Here is a 22,029-nt window from a genome sequence, read left to right on the forward strand (position 1 = left end):
TTGCTTCCATTTTCACCCATCCAAAACTATAACTAAATTTCTTTGCAAGTAGGTCAATTTGTCTGAAGATAAATCTGAATTTCCATGGTGTTGATTCAATTTGCTTTGCCCAAGTTTTGACCAGTAGTGAATCCCCTTCAGTTTTCAGTTCTCTTGCTCCTAACTGCTTGGCAAGTTTCAAGCCTTGCAGGAGACCCTGAGAACTGTGCCACTACTACTCCTTGATGATTCCAAAAAAGTCACCCAATTCCTGCTCTCCCTGGATTACCAAAGAGCTCCCATCAAAGTTTAGCTTTAACTTATTAATCCTTGTGGTTTCCATTCCATTTTTACATTTTCTCTATGTGTTTCTCTATGTCATCTGTAGAAACACTCCTGAAGAGTTCTAGCGTTTTAACCCAATGTGCAGATCTGATTTTTATGGCTTCAATCACTTCCTTCTTTGACTTATGTTTTTTCATTGAATATCCTTCGATTTCTTTCTTCCCATGTATTCATTGATCTTTGGAACAATGCAAATGGTTATTTGCATATATTCTAATGCTTATTGAGGGATTCGAAAGTGGTAATGCAGTGGAGTTTTTTTTTTTTTTTTTTTTTTTTTTTGTAAGGTGGCTTTCATTTGGTAACTCATTGCTAAATGGTTATTTGAATCTTCCATGGTATTTTAATCATGTGATTGTAGAGGCTTATTCATTAGCAGCCAGACAGAACATCTTATTTCTGATTGGATATCAAAATTGGCTAATGGTATTTCTGACGCAATGAGCAAAATTGATAGATTTGAGTGGTCTAGGGACATATATTATTGATAATATTTGGTGGCTAATGTTCTTTTGTTTTTTTGGGGTTGTGGGCCCACTATATTTGGTAAAATTGTTTATATTTATCTCCCTTTTCTCCTGTTCTTTATCTCGTCATTATCAGTAAAAGTTGACTTTTGTTGAGGGAATTGATAACTAAAATGTAGAAAATAAGGGAATTGCATTTTCTTATTACATCTACTACTATATTAGGAAAAAAGGAATATATCCAATAGATGATTGGTTAATCTTTCCTATTAATGAATTTCTATCATCTAATGCCTAAGTATTTTATTTCTCTGTGGTCATTGTTTCTTGTCTGGTACAATATGCTACCTTGAAAATTTATCATTATTTTGACAAAACTACCATTGTTTCACAAGTACAACATACAGCTTTAATTTTATTAAACTGGCTAACTAATAGCAAATCAAGTTTTTTTTTTATTTTTTTTTTATGAAAATGTCTGACCAGATTACTTTTGTCATTTCCGTTATTACTATTTTATGTTAACCAAATATTAACACTGGAATAAAATAATTATTTGTTAATTTTCTGTATTAGGCCAATCAAGGTGGTGAAATAGGCATTACAGTTGATTGTGAATGGGCAGAGGCATTTTCAGACAAAATGGAAGATAAAGTTGCTGCAGCAAGGCGCCTTGATTTTCAGCTTGGCTGGTATTTCTTTGTTAGAATAAATAGTTTTATGTGTTGTAGGTGCTGCAAGTGGCAAATATGTCCTTTTGGTTGTTTTAAGTGTCGCCCTATATATATTAAATAAATTCTGGCGCTGCCAGAACTGTTATTGGATCACAACTTTTCTTTTTCTCTTTTCCCTTCTCTCCTCTCTTCTCTCTTCTCTCGTTTCTCTCTTTTTCTTCTTATTTTTTCTACCGTTTTACTTCTAACATGGTATCAGAGCAAAACGACTTGGATTAAGAACAGATTGGCCAATTCTTCTTGCTGTCTTCTTCAGATTGAGATGAAAAGGACCAACTTTCGACTGATACAGCAGAGCTCTTTACCTCTTTCTTTTCCCCCCTGGTCGTGTGCCAGCAAAAAATAGAAACTGAAGTTGCTGAATGCTGTGAGGAAGTGTGTGTTAGGTTTCTAACCTTTTTCTGTAGATCATGTGATCCCTGTACCTAAGAATGGGAATTCTGTAGGTCACAAATGACCTGTTTTTGACTGGCATCATTGCTCATGGTTCCTCCTGGTGGTTGAGGTGATAACATGGTCTGGAAGTGTGACTGAGTCATTTTCAGTTCTAAAAGTAACCTAAAATTTGTTTTTTGGGAAAAAAAACAGAGCTGCTTTGTGTCCAGACTGCAGTGGGTATAAGTGAATTGTAGTCCTAGTGTGTTTTTGGGACTGTTGTGTCAGGAGAGACCCCTGGGTGTGTACTTGGAGCTGAATAGTGAACAGAATTATGTCCTCTGAAAATTCTGCAACTTCAGGTGTTAGTGTAGGTCAAAATGGAATGAGTGGGGGATGGATATGAGTTTCCCTATGGCTGTGATTCCCTTTCATGCATTCAATTGCCTTGAATGGTCCAAGGGGAATTAAGCTCTACATCACTGCTAGGGCAAAAATAGGGTATATCAATAGTAAGGTGAAGGAACCAAAGACTGGAAGTGCTGAACATGACAGATGGGATCAAGAAAATAGTATGATGATGTTGTGGCTCTTGGTGTCCATGCTGCCATGAGGAAATGTGGGCTGAAACAGCTTGTGAAATATGGGAACAAGCAAAATCTACGTATCCAGAATAACGACACTATGTAAAGATCTACCAACTGCAAGCTGAATCATCCACTTGTAAGCTTACCAGTAAGGTAAGATCCTAGATTAAGTAATGAAGTGACCCTCACTGTCCCTTGAAAATGATAGGGACTGCATGGGGTTCTTGTATGATGTGTTGTGGGGTAAATCTGCTCAAGTTTCTCATCTATATTTCCTTGTATAGAAGATCAACTTGGCTACTTTCCTTAACCTCCACCATTGTTGACCTTGAGATTGTGGTTTTGATAGAATTCTTAGGGATGTTGAAGGGAAACTTATCCCCTTTTGATATCTATGAAGTATGTTTTTCTTGGTTCTAATGCTGAATTGCTTGCAATCATGGTTAGTGACATCAGAAATATTTGGTGAAATTTCCCTTATATATCCCCATTTTGCTAGGTGGCAATACAAAATTTTCTGGGAGTCTTTTTTATCCTAATATCTTTGACATTTTGCCAATACTAGTGATATTCAGATTTCATTGATAGGTTATATTTAAGTTTATAATTTTAGAATATTATTAAAGAATTTTCAATATTTCATTAAAATTATTTTAATTTAAAAAAATCTTCCTAAAGAACCAATGAGGAATTAGTGATTGGAAATTTGACTTACCATTATGATACACCACTTAATATGTCACAATAATTCAAAACAAAAAGAAAAATGCATACAACTACTAAAGGATATTTTCAATCTAATCAATATAGTAACAAGAAAGCAAAAGTCAAAATGGCAAGTAAATGACATATTTAATGAAGAGAAGATGGCTATAAGACTAAAAGGGAGGCAAAGAGAAAAATACCTATTTTATCTTAAATTTCTCCTATTTGATTTATATAGTTCTTTTCTATGGTTTTTTTGAGCCTTAAACGTGCAATTATACTTCTTCTAGTGATTCCTCTAAGGTTTATTTACTAATTGCATGTTTCTAGAAAAAAAATCTTGTTTTTTAGATATTCTAAATGACTTAGAGAAATTAGCAAAATATCTTCAAAGTTTTCCCATCTCTACATAGTGAAATGTCCATTGATATCGAAACTGTGAACCATGCTTACATTAAAATAATTTTACACTCAGAAAGTAGTGAGATCTTTCCCCATTATTCCATCTTGTATCAGTTGTCGATCAGTTGAGTAACAATTATATGTTAAGAACTTTAGATTATGTAAACAGAAAATCTGGTTTACACAGAAGAGAACTAGTAGAGGAAGAGAGGAGAAGAAGAAAGGAAAGAAAAATTGATGGGCAAATCATGGGGTTCGATTGGAGACCCCCATTTGTGTTATACTTGTTTAAAGATTGATGAAGTTACATGTCTTCCCTTAGTTGGAAGCATAAAAAAAATCAATTAAGAGTATAAAGAAAAGAATATGAGAAAAAATAGAACTAATAAATAAATAATAAAAGAAGAAATAGGAGAAGAAACAGAATAATAAATCATTCTTTTCTATACTCTCCCTCAAGTTGAGCATGCATGTCAATTATGCCTAACTTGCCAAGAGTAAATTGAAGCAGTCTTAAAAATTCCTTTAGTGTATATATCTGCCTATTGTTGATCTGTCCCAATAAATGATAGGCATTACATCACATCTAATGGTAATAGGTACCTGATTACGTAGTGTTACAGACTGTATAATTAAAATAGGAAGATGTTACAGACTGTATATTTAAAATAGGAAGTAAATACTAGGGAGATATGATTTTACAAACTGTATAACTAAAATAGGAAGTAAATACTAGGGAGATATGATTTAACTTGATTGTAGGACAGATTTGTAGGAATTTGATTAGTCTTCTTTCCTAACATAGAATTTGTAACTTGTATATATACATACGAGATTGATGAATAATACAACAAATTCTTCTTCTTCCTCTGTTTACTCTTATTTTACATGGTATCAGAGCATCTAGTCTCTGCCTGCCCTTTTGTTTTAAGTAAACAGTAGGTAGAGGAAAATTTCTGGGTGTTTTGGGTCACCTCCTTGAAGCAGTTAGAGCATCTAGTCTCTGCAAAGTCCGGCAGTCAGCAGCCCTGCGCGTGTGTCTCACACACCGTCTGAAGATTCTGCCACAGTCACGCGCCGGCACGTGGAGGCACATCTGTCGCCGGAAAATTTTTTCGGTCGTTGTCTTTTGGCTCACCTCGTCCTGTATAGCACATATTTGTGCTTTGTTACGTGCATATCCATTCCGGTGTTTTCAATAGGTGTTCTCTGTTGATTTTCGGTGTTCAAAATATTCTGTTTATTTGGATTTTGAGATCATGGTAGACAAGAAATCAGTAGTTATGTCGGATGTTATTCCAGTGATGTCAAAAATAACTGAGCATAAGCTTAATGGCTCTAATTATCTGGATTGGAGTAAAACTGTTCAACTATATTTGCTGAGTATTGCTATGGATAACCATTTGACTGATGACCCTCCTAATGATGACTCGAGAAAGTCTTGGTTGAGGGAGGATGCCCGTTTGTTCTTGCAGATACGCAACTCCATTGAAAGTGAGGTGGTTGGTTTAGTCACTCACTGTGGATTTGTTAAGGAATTAATGAACTATCTAGAGTTCTTGTACTCTGGAAAGGGGAATATTTCCCACATTTATGATGTGTGCAAAGCCTTTTACAGTGGGAGGAGGTGTTGGAGACCCCTTCGGAGCCGGAACCATTACTACAGTTAGGTTGGATGGTACAAATTACTTGGAATGGTCCCAATCTGCAAAGATGGCCATTGGGGCTCGTGGAAAATTGGGGTATATTACTGGTGAAGAGGTAAAACCCGAAACTGGCAACTCCCAGTGGGTGCAAGAAAATTATATGATAATGACATGGTTGTGTAATTCTATGTTGCCACATATAAGTAAAAACTTTTTATGGGCAAACACTGCTAAGGAGATATGGGATGGGGTTGCAGAGACCTATTCACAGAAGGAGAATGTTGCTAGGGCTTATCAACTGAGAAGTCAGATTATTGCTACTAGGCAGGGAGATAGATCTGTTGCAGCTTATTTTTCAGTCCTTAAGACCCTGTGGCAGGAGATTGACCATCTAGAGACCTTTGCTTGGGAAACCACCAAGGATGTAGCTACCTATCAAAGACACTTAGAGAAGTATAGGGTGTTCGAATTCCTTGCTGGCCTTAACCCTGAGTATGATATTGCACGACAACATCTTCTTTCCAGGGACAGTGTCACTCTCTCCCAAGCATATGCATTTGTGTCAGGAGAGGAGTGCAGGAGGGATGTAATGATGAAGAATCTCATGTCTGATTAGTCTGCTATGGTAAGTGTTGTGATACCTAAACAGAATGGCAATGAGAACAAGAAGGAAGACAAAAGGGACTTAGTCTGTGACTACTGTAAGAAACCAAAGCATACAAGAGATACTTGCTGGAAGCTTCACCCACATCTTGTGCCGACTAAATTGAAGAATAAGAAAGGAAATGCACATATGGCAGTTACTGGTGACACTCCGGCCCCCCCTACTATAGCTGCCTTGGAGTCTGTTCCAGCTGCTGCAGTAAGGGCCGAGCTTGAGAGGTTTGGGTTACTTCTGAATCAGAGGGATACAACTAGTTCCAATTCAGCCGCAATCGGACAACAAGGTACAGGCAGCACAGGTGGAACTCACTCTACCTCCCTTGCCCACACAGGCAGTCCACATGTCACTGCAAACTATGTTTCTGCTTCAAGTAAGGAGAGATCTCCTTGGATTATAGACTCTGGAGCCTCAGAGCACATGACCCATTGCTCCACCATTTTCTCCTCTTACCAGCTCTGTTCTGGCAGAGATAGGGTCTCCACAACTGATGGATCCCATGTTCCTATTGCTAGGAAGGGATCTATCAAGATTAATGATTCCATTTGTTTGCCCTCTGTCCTCCATGTTCCTAGATTGAGCACCAACTTGTTATCTGTTAGTAATTTGACTAAGAATCTGAACTGCTCAGTAATTTTTTCTCCTGGACATTGTATTTTGTATGATCTGTATTTCTCAAGGGATCCTTCTCAGGGGGAATGTTTTGGGGAAGTAAGTCAGCAGTCTATCCCTCTCCCAGTTCTAGTTCCTGTGTCTACTACTGTGCTTGACAACCATCCGATGTCACCTACCTTGCCACCCCCTTTGCGTTCCATCTCACAGTATTACTCACGGCAGAGACTTCATAAGGAGGTTGATTCCACTATAGCAGAACTCACACCACTTCCTGTTGATCCCTTGGAGACTCCAGATTCGGCTGATACAGATCCAGGCATTCCTCTTGATCCCTCTACTATTTCAGTTCCCATTGGTCCCACTAACACTGTTACAGATAACCTTGATCTCTCTATTGCTCTTAGAAAAGGGAAGAGGAAATGCATTGCTCATTGCATATCACAATATCACAATACTTATCCTACAGTAGACTTTCTCCTTCCTACCATGCTTTTTTCTCCTCTCTTGATTTCGTGTCTATACCCAAGGGTGTTAGTGAGGCTCTCTCCAAACCTGAGTGGAAGGCAGCTATGCAAGAAGAGATGGAGACTTTGATTAAGAATCATACATGGGAGATTGTGGACCTACCAGAAGGCAAGGAGACAGTTGGATGCAGATGGGTTTACACAATAAAGTATAAGGCAGATGGAAGCATAGAGAGGTACAAGGCAAGACTTGTTGCAAAAGGATACACACAGACCTATGGCATTGATTATCTAGAGACCTTTGCACCAGTTGCAAAGATGACCTTTGTTCGGATACTCCTTTATCTTGCTGCCTCATACTCTTGGCCCTTGTTTCAACTGGATGTGAAGAATGCTTTCCTAAATGGGGATCTACAAGAAGAGGTGTATATGGATCTTCCAGCTGGTTTTTATGATAATGCTAAGGAGGGAAAGGTATGCAAGCTGAAGAAGTCACTATATGGCTTGAAACAATCTCCCAGAGCATGGTTCGATAGATTCAGAAAGGCCCTGATTGTTTTTGGCTACACTCAAACTCAATCTGATCACACCTTGTTTGTGAAGCGCAGGGGATCCTTGGTGTCAATCCTAATTGTTTATGTGGATGATATTGTTGTCACTGGGAATGATCTGAGTGAGATTGATAGTCTGAAGAGGAACCTGCATAAGGAATTTGAGATTAAGGACCTTGGAGAACTGAGATACTTCTTAGGCATTGAAGTTGCAAGATCGAAACATGGAATTTTTATCTCTCAAAGGAAGTATGTCTTGGACCTTCTCAACGAAACAGGGAAACTTGGAACAAAGGCAGCTAGCACCCCCATTGATCAGAACCATAGAATCAGTGCATCAAAAGGTGAACCAGTAAAGGACCTTGGGAGGTACCAAAGACTTGTGGGTCAGCTACTATACTTGTGCATGACAAGACCGGACATCTCCTATGCAGTAAGTGTAGTGAGCCAATACATGCATGCTCCACGAGACCAGCACTGGAAGGTAGTTGACAAGATCCTTGTTTATCTGAAGGGACATCCAGGCAAAGGCATATTGTTTACTGATCATGGACAACTCAAGCTAGAGACCTATACAGATGCAGACTGGGTAGGATGCCTCGATGACAGAAGATCAACTTCAGGAGTGTGCACCCTATTTGGGGGTAACCTAGTCTCATGGAAGAGTAAAAAACAAACAGTTGTGGCAAGATCAAGTGCAGAAGCCGAATATAGGGCCATGGCACATGGAGTTTCAGAACTTCTCTGGATCTGTTCTCTGTTGGAAGAAATCGGTGTTCAGGCAGAAGAACCTATGATGCTATACTGCGATAACCAGGCAGCAATTAATATTGCTCATAATTCAGTCCAGCATGACCGAACTAAGCACATTGAAGTAGATAGACATTTTATCAGAGAAAGGGTAACTTCTGGAGAAGTTTGTCTTCCATACATTTCTTTTGATCTGTAGCTTGCTGATGTCCTCACAAAAGGCGTTGCAAAGAATAAGCTGGAGTATGATCTACGCAAGTTGGGGATGTATGACATATACTTCCAACTTGAGGGGGAGTGTTGAGTGGGCCGGCTTGTGTTTAGTTTATTTTCTTTTAAATTAAGATGTTGTTGGGCCTTGGGCCCATTAGTTTTTATTTTTTAAAGAGCTGTAATTACTTAGTTTGAGTTGCCGCCCTACTAAGGGCATCCTTGTAATATCTCATACTTAAGTTAGTTATAAATAGAATGTGGGGCTGACGGCTAGGGTTATGTTAATCTATTCTAGTCAACCTTTTTCTCTTTTCTTCCCTTTCCTCTGTCTCTTGCTGAAATCCCCAACTTTCTACTCTTCCTTTCACAAGAAGCTTGGCCGAAATCAGCACATTAGGCTTTCTACTCTTTTCTTCATGGGGATCTTCAAGAAGAAGTTTATATGGAGCAACCGCCTGGCTTTGTTGCTCAGGGGGAGTATGGGAAAGTTTGCTATCTTCTTAAGTCTCTGTACGGGTTGAAGCAGAGTCATCGCGCCTGGTTTGGAAAGTTTAGTCAGGCAGTCGAGAATTTTGGTATGAAGAAAAGTAAGTCTGATCATTCTGTTTTCTTCAAGCACTCTGCTGTTGGTATCATTTTGTTAGTTGTGTATGTGGATGATATTGTCATTACAGGGAGTGATACTACAGGGATTTCATTCCTTAAATCCTTTCTCCACACTCAGTTTCATACCAAAGATTTGGGAATGTTGAAAAACTTCTTGGGTGTTGAGGTAACAAGAAGCAAGAAGGGAATATTCTTATCTCAAAGGAAATATGTACTTGACTTATTGTCTGAGACGGGAAAGTTGGGAGATAAGCCATGTAACACTCCAATGATTCCTAACTTGTAGCTCACAAAAGATGGTGAATTATTTGAAGATCCTGAGAGATATAGAAGATTAGTCGGAAAGTTGAATTATCTTACTGTAACTCGTCCAAATATTGCGTATTCAGTTAGTGTGGTGAGTCAGTACATGTCCTCTTCAACAGTTAATCACTGGACAGTTGTAGAACAAATTTTGTGCTACTTAAAAGGAGCACCTGGGCGAGGAATTTTGTATGGCAATCATGGTCATGCTAGAATTTAATGTTTTTCAGATGCTGACTGGGCAGGATCCAAGGAAGATTGAAGGTTTACTTCAGGCTATTGTGTATTTGTTGGAGGGAATCTAGTTTCATGGAAAAGCAAGAAGCAGAATGTTGTCTCACGTTCGAGTGCAGAATCGGAATATAGAGCTATGGCCAAGTCTATGTGTGAAATACTGTGGATATGTCAGCTTTTGACTGAAGTAGGTCTTAAAACTTCAGTACCAGCCAAGTTGTGGTGTGATAACCAAGCTGCCCTTCACATTGCATCTAATCCTGTTTTTCATGAACGAACTAAGCATATCGAGATTGATTGCCATTTCGTTCGTGAAAAGATTCAACAAGGTTTGATTTCCACAGGTTACGTGAAAACAGGAGAACAACTGGGAGATATCTTCACGAAGGCTCTTAATGGGGTTAGGGTTGCTTATCTTTGTAACAAGCTGGGCATGATTAATATCTATGCTCCAGCTTGAGTGGGAGTGTTTCATACTGTATAATTAAAATAGGAAGATGTTACAAACTGTATAATTGAAATAGGAAGTAAATACTAGGGAGATATGATGTTACAGACTGTATAACTAAAATAGGAAGTAAATACTAGGGACATATGATTTACCTTGATTGTAGGACAGATTTGTAGGAATTTGATTAGTCTTCTTTCCTAATATATTCTTTCCTAACATAGAATTTGTAACTTGTATATATACATACGAGATTGATGAATAATACAACAAATTCTTCTTGTTCCTCTGTTTACTCTTATTTTACACGTAGTATAGCAATAATGGCATCTAAAACCATGCCCAACTCGTGTAGTAAGTATCTTAAGTATAATCCCTCTAATAAGCCATAAGCCATGGCACAATATTCTGCTTTAACATTGGATTTAGCCATCACATTATGCTTCTTGCTCTTTGAAGGCACCCAGTGATTTAAAAGGCGTGCCTCGGGCGCACCTAGGCGCATAGGCGAGGCGCATTTTGGGGTATGCGCCTTGTCCAGGTCTTAGGCGCACCTCTTTCAAAAGGCGACTCATAGAATCAAGAATGCAATGTGTTTTAGATCACATTAACTACTTGAAGCAATGCAAGTAAGGAAAAAAGGGATTGCGGGTTTTACATGCTTGAAAATGCTTTATATGTTTGCTTTTATTTTTAAATTTTCATTTGAATACACTTTACATGTTATGTTTATGTATTTTAATTTTAGATAATAGGTTTTTTAAATCATTTATTTTAAAATTTAAGTTTATATTTTTATTAACATTATGTTTAATATTTTTTAATATTTTTGCATTTTTTTTATATTTTTTTGCCTTTTTTTGTAATTCTGCACCTTTCTTAAAAAGGTGTGTGCCTCTTCTTGCGCCTTGCGCCTCAGGCGCAAATTGGCCCTTGCGCTCTTTTTGTGCCTTGCATTTTTTAAACATTGTTATGTTTCCCCAATAAAAGCACAATATTCTGAAATTGACCTCTTATCATCAATTGATCCAACCTAGTAAAAAACAATGTAAATCTCAATCTTCAAGTGATCATACTGAGTATAAAATCTCTTCAATTTCTTTTTAGATATGCAAGAATCCTTTCAACTAAAACCATATCCGTGGTACAAGGTGCACACATGTACTAGTTGACCACATTAATAGCATAAGATATATTTGATCATGTTATGCATAAACAAAAAAGTCTCCCAACCAGCCTTTGGTACATGGAATGATCCTATAAAATCTTCCTCTCAAAAATCTTATGTCCAGGATCAGTAGGAGTGTCTATAGGATTTACATCTATATATATATATATATATATATATTTTTGGCATCTCTAAGTAAATCTAGCACATATTTCCTTTGGGAGATGTATGTGCCATCCTTAAAGCTAGCAACCTGGATGCCAAGAAAGCATCTAAGCTCTTTGGAATCTTTAATTTCGAATTCTACGGCAAGGAATTGCTTAAGATGATCAACTCCACCAAAGTCTCTTGCTATTACTACAATGTCATTCACATAAACAATTAGTAATTAGATCACCATTGTTTTTAAAGAACTAGGTATGGTCAAACTGAGACTGCTTAAAATTAATCTTCTATAAAGCTCTCCTAAACCTATTAAACTAGGTACAAGGAGATTGCTTCAAGCCAGACAATTCCTTCTTGAATCTACAAATTGTACTATCTCTCTCCTTGGCATAAAACCCTAGAGATAAGATCATATAGATCTCCTTATTGAGATATCCATCAAAAAAAGCATTCTTAACATCAAACTTCAACAATGACCAATAAATTGGGCTCCTAGAGACAATAGAATCCAAACAGATGACTTCTTAGCAACTTGTAAGAATGTCTCATCATAATCCATCTCATAAGTCTGAGTGTATCCCTTGGGAACTAACCTGTCCTAATACCTTTTAATTCTCTCACCTGACTTATACTTCATTGTGAAAATTCACTTGCAACTAACAGGGATCTTCCCCCTTGGCAATTAGTATAATGCTTGTTGTACAATATTCTTATTATTTTATTTGTTCTTTTTATCTTTCAGCCCTATAAGGGCATTCTTGTAACTGTACATATCTTTTAATATAAAAGGGGCTCTTTGGGGTGGGGGTCGACTATTCTTGACACCCCTAAATTTTCTCTCTCTTGTTCTCTATTTAGTTCACATGGTATCAGAGCAGGCTGCTCTCTGATCCAGTTCTCTTTTTTCCTTGATTGGTTTGAGAACTATCATTATTGTCGATTGGTTCTGGACTGTTTTGATCTTTTCAAGAACCACTTCTCTGAATTCTGTGCATCTAGTAAGAGAGATTTCATTAGATCTCTCTTGTTTGACATCGGTTTGCTGTAAGATTTGAAAGAAAGTGTTGCCTAGCCCTCATCATATTCTGAAATTTTCATTGAGATCCGTGAAGTTTTGAGAGAGATCTATACATATCTTCTGGGCGGCTGCGTCCAGACTTTCCTTTTCTGGACTGTGTATCCAGTTTTTCTCCTTTTGCTTTAGGACAATCTTTAGTGACAGTAAGAGGTTTCTTTTCTCAGTTTTTTTGACTCTCTTGGATTTGATTACCACTCATCTTGCTTGCTTCGATTAGTTTTTACTTTGTGTTCTTGGGCAAAGTAGATTGCTGTTCAGACTAGTTTTTTGGACTATTGTTGAACCCTCTTTTTGTTGTTTTATGCAGTAATGGCTTTAGACAGAGGAGATATTATTCCTGTGAAGATGAATGGACAAAATTATGGGATGCAGAAATTCCACTTTGATTTTTATGTTGAAGGTAAAGGTTTGGAAGGACACTTGAATGGGGCTATCACTAAACCAACTAAGACCAAGATCAAAGCCTTACAACATGGAAACTAGATAACGGAAAGCTTGTTTCTTGGATTCTTAGTTCTATTGATTATCATATTTCTGCACTTATGAGAAGAATAAAAACAACCTATGAAATGTATTCATATCTGGAGAAAGTTTATCAATAGTCCAACATATCTAAACAGTATCAAATAGAATCGGAGATATTTGCCTACAGTCAAGGAGATAGAAGGATACAAGAATATTATTTAGGTTTTTTTGATTTGTGGGTTGAATACGAAATCATTCATATTGATCCTTCGGACTCAACAGAATGTGTGAAATATCTCTAGAAACATTTTGAGAAGAGGAAGGTAACTCGGTTTTTAATGAGGCTTAGACCTGAATGTGAGATAATCAGGTCCAATATTCTGAGTAGTAGAACACTCCCAGATCTGGATTATGTTTTAGGGGAGCTACCGAGGGAAGAGACTAATTAGGCCTCTCACTGCAGTCGGATTTGATGGAAAGATGACTGAAATTGGGGCTGAAACAACTTTTGTTGCTCATGGAGGTAAGAAGTCGACCTCCAAGGACTTCTCCAAAACCCAATGTTATGAGTGTAAGGGTTTTGGACATGTTGCCTCTCATTGTAAGAAGAAGAATGTGTGCACCTATTGCAAGCAACATGGTCACATCATTCCAGATTGTCCAATCCAACCAGCTAAGGGTTCTTAGAAAAAGATTCAACCTCGGGCCTATCAGGTAACAAATGGACAGGCAACTGACACTGTGTCTACCAAGGGTGATTCTTCAGTGAAAAGTGATTCCACTAGATCTATGGATGAAGAAAAGGTTCGACAATTGGTATCCTCTGCTATTTCCTCTGCTTTCTTTGCTATTGGCTTGTCTGGTAAGTTCTTTGCATATTGTTCTTCCCCTTCACATGCTTGGATTATAGATTCAGGTGCCACCAATCATATGACAGGAGCCTACCTCAATCAACCAAATCCGTCTACTGAGACTCACCATAAACACATTGTTACTGCCAATGGTGAAAAGTTCATTATTGGTAGTAATGACTTATCCCTTAAACTGTCACCCATTGTATTTTTTCCTCTCTAAAAAACCCTCTTAGTACTCAACCTTACTGCTAATCTGATTTCTGTTGGTCAACTTGTTAATGAAGGAAATATTCTTACCTTTTCTCATGATGGTTTCTTGATATAGGACTAGGAAGGTGAAAGGGAAGGGGCATAGGCTGGGCCGTCTGTTTGTGCTGGAGTTCGAGAAGTCTCAATTAGGAGCATCCTCGGCTTATCTTAGTTCTTCTATGTCTGATTCTCTATTGAGTCATAGAAATAATGTTTGGGATTTATGGCATAAATGGTTGGGTCATCCATATTCTCAAAAAATTGAAGTTTTTGCTTGATTTTTGGTTTAATCAAGAATAAAATTCCTCCTGTTCATACTTTTGGTGTTTCTTGCACTACTTGTTTGAGCATGCCACCAAACCTTTTGAGATAATACATAGTGATGCTTAGTATGCTTTTATTACTTCACAATTGAGATGCAAATGCTTTGTATTGTTTATAGATAATTGTACCAGATACACTTGGATTTATTTTCTATGGCACAAATCGGAGGTCTTTGTGACATTTAAATTATTCCATACTATGGTGCAAACTCGCTTCAAGTGTAATGTGAGTATCCCTTCATTTAGATTCAGAGGGAGAATATAGAGACGGAGGCTTTCATGCCTACTTAAGGAGTTATGGAATTCAATCTCAACACAGTTGTCCAGACACTCCCCAACAGAATGGTGTAGATGAATGGAAGAATGGACATATCCTCAGTGTTGTGTAGACATTACTACAGGAATCCCATGCTCCAACTTCATTTTGGGTAGAAGCAGCTAGTACAACTGTGTATTTGATTGACTATCTTCCTTCTTTTGTTCTTGGCAACACTTCTCCCTTCCAAAAACTTTTTGGTCATCCCCTAGATTTCTCTAGTCTTCATGTTTTTTGTTGTCTTTGTTTTGTACATCTTCCTGTTCGTGAATGTTCTAAATTAACTACTCGGTTTGCTATGTGTGCCTTTGTGGGATATAGTCCTGACCACAAAGGATTCTTGTGTTATGACACTGCTATTCGTTTTATTCAGATTTCATGGAATGTTGTGCTTCTTGAACATATTTCCTTTGCTGGAATTGCTAGATTGTCTGCTCTTATCTCTATTTTGTAGGACTTTGATTCAAATAAAACTCCTACTTCCTCTACTAAGGAAGATTTTCTTGTCTTCACCCACAAGCGGTTACGTGTCCCAGATCCTACACCTACAACCCTCCTTCCACCTAGTCCAGAGCATCCTCCTTCTGCACCTCCTGTAAGTGACATTTCACCCCAAGATCCTCCTATTTCAGATGGCAGTTCTTCTATTCCACTTCATCATTCTACTCGTATTTCTTGACCTCCTGACCGCTATGGTTTTCCTTCAAGCCATAGCTCATTTTCTACTATACTTTCTTCCACAGATACTCCTAGTTCTTATCAGCAAGCCATTAGAAGTCCTCATTGGAAAGAAGCTATGGATGCCAAAATTCAAGTCCTCCATGAGAATGATACTTGGGATCTTGTGTCTGCTCCTCCAGATGCTTCTATTGTTGGAAGTCGTTGGGTCTATATGATGAAACTGAAATCAGATGGTTCCCTTGATCGATATAAGGCTTGGTTAGCTGCCCAAGGATACAGTTAGGAATATGGGATTGATTATGAAGAAACTTTTGCCCTAGTTGCTAAGATCACCACAGTTCGGGTTCTTTTAGCCGTATCTGTTGTTCATTCCTGGACTATCTACTAATTAGACATGAAGAATGCTTTTCTTCATGGTCAATTGAAGGAGACAGTCTACATGAAGCCTCCAACTGGATATTGCAGTGATTCTTCACGTGTTTGTAGCCTAAAGAAATCCCTATATGGTCTAAAGCAAACACCAAGGGCTTGGTTTGAGTGCTTTTGAGATGTTGTTGCAACTGGGTATAGCCAGAGTTCCTCTAAATACTCTCTCTTTATTAAGAGAAGGCCCTAGGGTATTAGTATTCTACTGTTGTATGTTGATGACATGCTTTTAACTGGGGATGATTATGATGGCATTTGTGAGTTGAAGTCCTTACTTCATAACTCCTTGCACATGAAGGACCTGGCCCTCTTACTTTCTTGGGTTTGGAAGCCCATCGCAGTAGTCGAGGGTATTTCATTTGTCAGCAAAAACATGCCTAATTGATCTCATGAAACTAGCTGGAATTACTGATGAGAAACACGTTGATACCCCTTTGGAGCTGAATGTCAAGTTGTCTAAATTTGAAGGCCTAGTTCTTCCTGATGCTACTTTGTATCGTGAGCTTGTTGGCTCCCTGATCTATCTCACCATGACTCGGCTTGATATTTCACATGTTGTTCAGGTCATTAGTCAATTTGTTTCTGCCCCTCGTCAACCTCATATGACTGTTGTTTTCCAAATCATCCATTATGTTAGAGACACAACTTCTCAGGGACTGTTTTTCTCTTCCTCATCACCCATACATTTGAGAGTTTATGCTGATGTAGATTGGGCTGGTTGTCCTGACACTCACCGATCCACTATTGGGTGGTGCGTCTTCATGGGTGACTCTCTCATCTCCTAGAAGTGTAAGAAACAACAAACTGTCTCTAAGTCTTCTACTGAAGCTGAGTATAGATCCATGTCTTCTGTCTGTAGTGAGATTGTTTGGTTGAAGTCTCTCTTCATGGATCTTGGTACTCAACTTCCTACTCCTATCCCTTTATATGTTGACAACACAAGTGCTATCAAGATTGCATATAATCATGTCTTCCATGAGAGGACTAAACATATCGAGGTGGACTGTCACTTTAATAGAGTCCTTTTAATTGTTGGCTCTATATCTCTTCCTCATGTAGCCTTTCACATGCAGATTGCCGACATCTTCGCCAAGGCCATGACTAAGAGTCGATTCTGATGTCTATGCATCAGTTTGAGGGGGAGTGTGAAAATATATCTTGATGGACATTATTAGTATATCCCTTGTTGTACAGTGTTCTTATTATTTTATTTGTTCTTGTTAAGAGGTGCCGAATAGGGGTAGTTTAGTCTTCTTCTGTTTATTAAGTAACTTGCTTATGTGGCAGTGTTATTAGAGTTACTCTACCCCACACTTAAGTAAGGTCATTTCTGTCTTTGTAACTATGATTAGAACTTAATATAGTTTAAGGGGGTCGACTGAATGGGTAATCCATCAGATTTTTGATAGACCCTTCTTCTTCTTCTCTTCTTCTTCTTCTTCTTCTTCTTCTTCTTCTTCTCCTCTTCCTGTTCGAACTACTGTAGCAACAGTCGAAACATGGTATCTGAGCCATGCTCCTGACCTAAGTCAATTGGTAAAGCAACTCAGCACTGTTCGTGACTCTTCACCTTCGTTTCTGATCAGTCGATGGAGAGAACTAGTTCGCCCTAGGTCAGAAACAATACAGCTTGTCTCTCTGCTGCGCATAACCTTCTTCAACAAGGAAAGTGACTTCAGTAGTGAATGGTTGATTGATATTCTCAAAGGAAGGTCGGTTCTTTCTTCTTCTAGTGTTACTTCTATTTCTGGGTAGAAACCCTACAAGAAGCTGTTGTACTAAGTAGAACCTAGAGAACTAGGTTCATTGTTGCCCTAGGAAGGGCCGTGTGTGCAGTAGCCGAATGTGTAGGGCTGCTGTAAGTTGTGTAATAGCCGAATGTGTAAGGCTGCTGTAAGTTGTTGTGTAATGCCCTCTTGATACGGTATAAGGTAGAATGCAGTGAGATGTTGTAGGGCAGTAGCCGAGTGGTATAAGGTAGAATGCAGTGACCTTGCCGAACTCCTTGTGGTTGTGTAATGCCCTCTTAAGTGTGTTAAATAAGTCTGAATTGGGTGCAGCAGATTTGGCTGTGTTGTGGTGCTTGAGTGGTTGTAAGAGGGCCTCTACTTGTGATTAGTGAATGGTAAACTGATGCTTATGTGGGACATAAGTGTGTGAAGTTAGCAGTAGTGTGAATAAGAACAAGTGTGTGAAGTCAGCAGTGGTGTTTAGAGGCTGCAATAGGGGCTGAAATTTCAAACTGTGAACAACATCAACCAGCTTGTAGCTGAGAAGTAAAGTTAAAAGACAACCATGAAAAGGTACAATGGCATTGCCGACTGTGACATCCATCTCTCAAGGTCCTCAAGATGTTGGTTCCATCATTGAGTCAGTTGTCAGTTTTACAATGCGAGTCATGTCAGTTTGGTAAACACCGTCGTGTGTCCTTCAGTCCAAGAGTTGAGAGTTGTATGTTGAGTCCTTTTTCTTTGGTTCACTCAGATGTTTGGGGTCCGATCAAAATAGAGTCTTATAATGGGTACAAGAATTTTGTCTCCTTTATTGATGATTGTTCAAGAATGTCATGGATTTACTTAATGAAAGAAAGAAGTGAATTATTTTCCATTTTTCAAAAATTCTATGCTGAAATACGCACACAATTTGGTGTTCCAATCAAAGTTCTCCATTCAGATAATGGTCGTGAATACTTTCTTACTGCATTTCAACAGTATTTAGAACAACATGGCATTATTCATTAGACCTCGTGTGCTTTCACCCCTCAACAAAATGGGGTGGCTGAACGGAAGAATCGTCATCTTCTTGAAATTGCTCGGTCTATGCTTCACCACATGCATGTTCCTAAACGGTTTTGGAGTGATGCTGTACTCACTGCATGTTTTCTCATTAATCGGGTGCCCTCTTTTATTCTTCATGGTCAGTCCCCCTTCTCCATCTTATTTCCCACTTTATCTCCGTTTCCATTAACTCCTTGTGTCTTTGGTTGTGTGTGCTTTGTTCATAATCTGAGTCCTGGAATAGACAAGCTAGATGCACGCTCAATTAAATGTGTCTTCCTTGGCTACTCTCGGACTCAAAAAGGGTACAAGTGTTACAATCCTATTGCCTGAAAGTGCTATGTCTGCCCTGATGTCACATTTTTTGAGTCTGTCCCCTTCTTCTCCAGTCATGAAGCACCCTTGTCCTCACCCTTACCTCCTCTTCCTCTTCCTGTCAGTGATTCAGTTCCAGAGGCTGTTGTTGGAGTAGACTCATCTCCTCATCCAGTGCAGGTCACCACTGAACGACCACCGATTCGACAAGTGTATACACGTCGAACGACACCGACCCCTCCTCCAGCTTCTACCTCATCTGTGGATCCTCCCATGGCTCCTATTGCTGAACCTTCAGATCTTGACCTACCCATTGCCTTACGGAAAGGTAAACGTAGTTCTACACTCCATCCCATTTTCAATTTTGTTTCATTATCTCGTCTTTCTGCATCACATTGCCAGTTTGTTTCACTTTTGTCTTCTATTTCCCTACCTAACAATGTTCAAGAAGCTCTTAGTTCACCTGGATGGTGGCAGGCAATGGAGGAGGAACTTTCTGCTCTTCAACATACTCAAACGTGGGAACTTACTACTCTTCCACCTGGGAAGCATGTTGTGGGCTGTAAATGGGTGTATACTGTGAAATACTTGCCAGATGGTAGTGTGGAGCGTCTGAAGGCCAAACTTGTTGCTAAAGGTTACTCACAGGTGTATGGTGTGGACTATATGGAGACATTCTCACCGGTGGCTAAAATTGGTTCCGTTCGTGTCCTAATTTCCTTGGCAGTTATGTATGATTGGCATCTCCTTCAACTTGACATAAAGAATGCCTTCCTCCATGGTGATCTAGTGGAGGAGGTATATATGGAGCAACCACCTGGGTTTGTTGCTCAGGGGGAGGGTGGTAAGGTGTGCAGGCTGAAGAAAGCAATTTATGGGTTGAAGCAATATCCACGTGCTTGGTTTGGGAAGTTCAACGAAGTGGTGAAGATTTTTGGAATGAAGCAATGCCAGGTTGATCACTCAGTGTTCAGCTATGACTCAGAAGCTAGGAAGATTTTATTAGTGGTCTATGTGGATGATATTGTCATCACTGGTAGTGATAAATTGGGGATTGGCAAACTAAAGGTATTTCTGCAAAATCATTTTCAAACAAAGGACCTTGGAACATTAAAGTATTTCTTGGGAATAGAGGTTGCCAGGTCAAAACAAGGTGTGAATCTGTGCCAAAGGAAATATGTCATTGATCTATTGGAAGAAACAGGACTGTTAGGTGCAAAACCGGCTGAGACCCCTATGGAACCAAATGTTAAGTTGAGCAGTGATACAGGAGAAGTATTTGAAGATCCTGGAAGGTATAGACAACTAGTGGAAAAGCTGAACTATCTGACTATCACGAGACCTGACATCTCCTTTGCAGTCAGTGTGGTGAGCCAATTCATGCAGAACCCTCGTATACCTCACTGGGATGTAGTCCTTAGAATTGTGAGGTATCTGAAAGGTGCTCCAGCCGTGGGCTATTGTATAAACCAGGAGGAAAACTTGAAGTAGTTGGGTATACAGATGCAGACTGGGCAAGCTCAGTGAGTGACAGAGGATCTACTACAGGCTATTGCACATTTCTGGGAGGAAATCTTGTGACATGGAAGAGTAAAAAGCAAACGGTTGTAGCCAGAAGCAGTGTTGAAGCCGAATATAGGGCCATGGCTCACACTACCTGTGAATTAGTGTGGCTGAGGAATCTCCTACAAGAAATTGGGTTTCACATGGATAAACCTATGAAATTGTACTGTGACAACCAAGCTGCACTACATATCTCATCCAATCCTATCTTTCATGAGAGAACAAAGCACATAGAGGTTGATTGCCACTTTGTGAGAGAGAAGGTTCTTGCCAGAGAGATAAATACAGAACATGTGGGCTCCAATGACCAGTGGGCAGATTTGTTTACAAAAGCTCTAAACTCAGGGAAAGTGAACTATCTATGTAACAAGCTAGGATTATATGACATATATTCTCCAGCTTGAGGGGGAGTGTTAAGAGGTGCCGAATAGGGGTAGTTTAGTCTTCTTCTGTTTATTAAGTAACTTGCTTATGTGGCAGTGTTATTAGAGTTACTCTACCCCACACTTAAGTAAGGTCATTTCTGTCTTTGTAACTATGATTAGAACCTAATATAGTTTAAGAGGGTCGACTGAATGGGTAATCCATCAGATTTTCGACAAACCCTTCTTCTTCTCTTCTTCTTCTCCTCTTCCTGTTCGGACTACTGTAGCAATAGTCGAAACAGTTCTTTTTATCTTTCAGCCCTATAAGGGCATTCTTGTAACTGTACATATCTTTTAATATAAAAGGGGCTCTTTGGGGTGAGGCTCGACTATTCTTGACACCCCTAAATCTGCTCTCTCTTGTTCTTAGTTCGGTTCACATGGTTTTTTATTAAGGCACTCATCTCATCCAACAAAGCATCTCTCCATTCAGGTTGAGCTATGGCCTTTAAACATACCTGGTGTTAAAGTCTAGTAGGCAGGGGTATTATAGTATTTCTGCATCTCAGTTTAGTCTTGTTGTTATGTAGTTATTTATCAAGGGTACAGATGTAATTTTCTATCATATTAGAAATAAAATAAGCACAGGTCAATAGTGAAGAGAAAGGATGTTGGCTCTTCACCATTGTAAACCCTTTTTCTTTCTTTTTCCTTCTCTTGACCAACTACTGTTCTCTTCACCTTTTCCTTGCTGTTTTTTAGTTTACATTGAAAGATCACATGGTATCAGGAGTGATCGATTTAGACTAATTTAGTTAGACTTTAACATCTAGTTTGCTCTAGAAGTGAAAGGACCTCTTCTATCTTCAAGGAGGAAAAACGACCAGAAAGGACTGATCGCTGTATATGGAAAGAGGCTTTTATGCCTCAGGTTACAGCAGTTTGTGAGTTTAGGGCATTCTTCTGATATCCCTCTACTTGATAATTTGAAGAGAGGCAGTTGTAAACTTGTGATGTTTCTATTGGTTATATAGTTGGTTGCAGGTGTGTGATGAATAAATGAAGTTTAATGAAGTGGCAACAGCAAATTAATGTGTACTCAAAGTTGTTTAGTGAGTCAGGTAAGTGAGTGAACGTTTCTTCTTTTTGGTGCTCTTTGTGCTAGAAGTTAGTGTGTCGAGCATCCAGAGGAACCCTCC

At 38.9% G+C, this 22,029-nt stretch overlaps 1 protein-coding gene across 3 annotated transcripts in view; it reads left to right on the forward strand.

Moving 5' to 3' along the window:
- The window catches only part of BGLU42 (beta glucosidase 42), an 82,060-nt gene that overhangs the window by 55,676 nt on the left and 4,355 nt on the right, over positions 1 to 22,029 (forward strand). For all 3 annotated transcript variants that reach the window (XM_088971344.1, XM_088971260.1, XM_088971421.1), the window contains one exon: positions 1,368 to 1,483. In XM_088971344.1, the coding sequence (XP_088827470.1) occupies positions 1,368 to 1,483 (116 nt within the window). The remainder of the gene's footprint in view (positions 1 to 1,367; positions 1,484 to 22,029) is intronic.

Source organism: Nelumbo lutea, chromosome 1, assembly GCF_056320005.1.
Source record: "Nelumbo lutea isolate HS-2025 chromosome 1, American lotus-T2T, whole genome shotgun sequence".
In the NCBI taxonomy this organism is placed as follows: Eukaryota; Viridiplantae; Streptophyta; class Magnoliopsida; order Proteales; family Nelumbonaceae; genus Nelumbo; species Nelumbo lutea.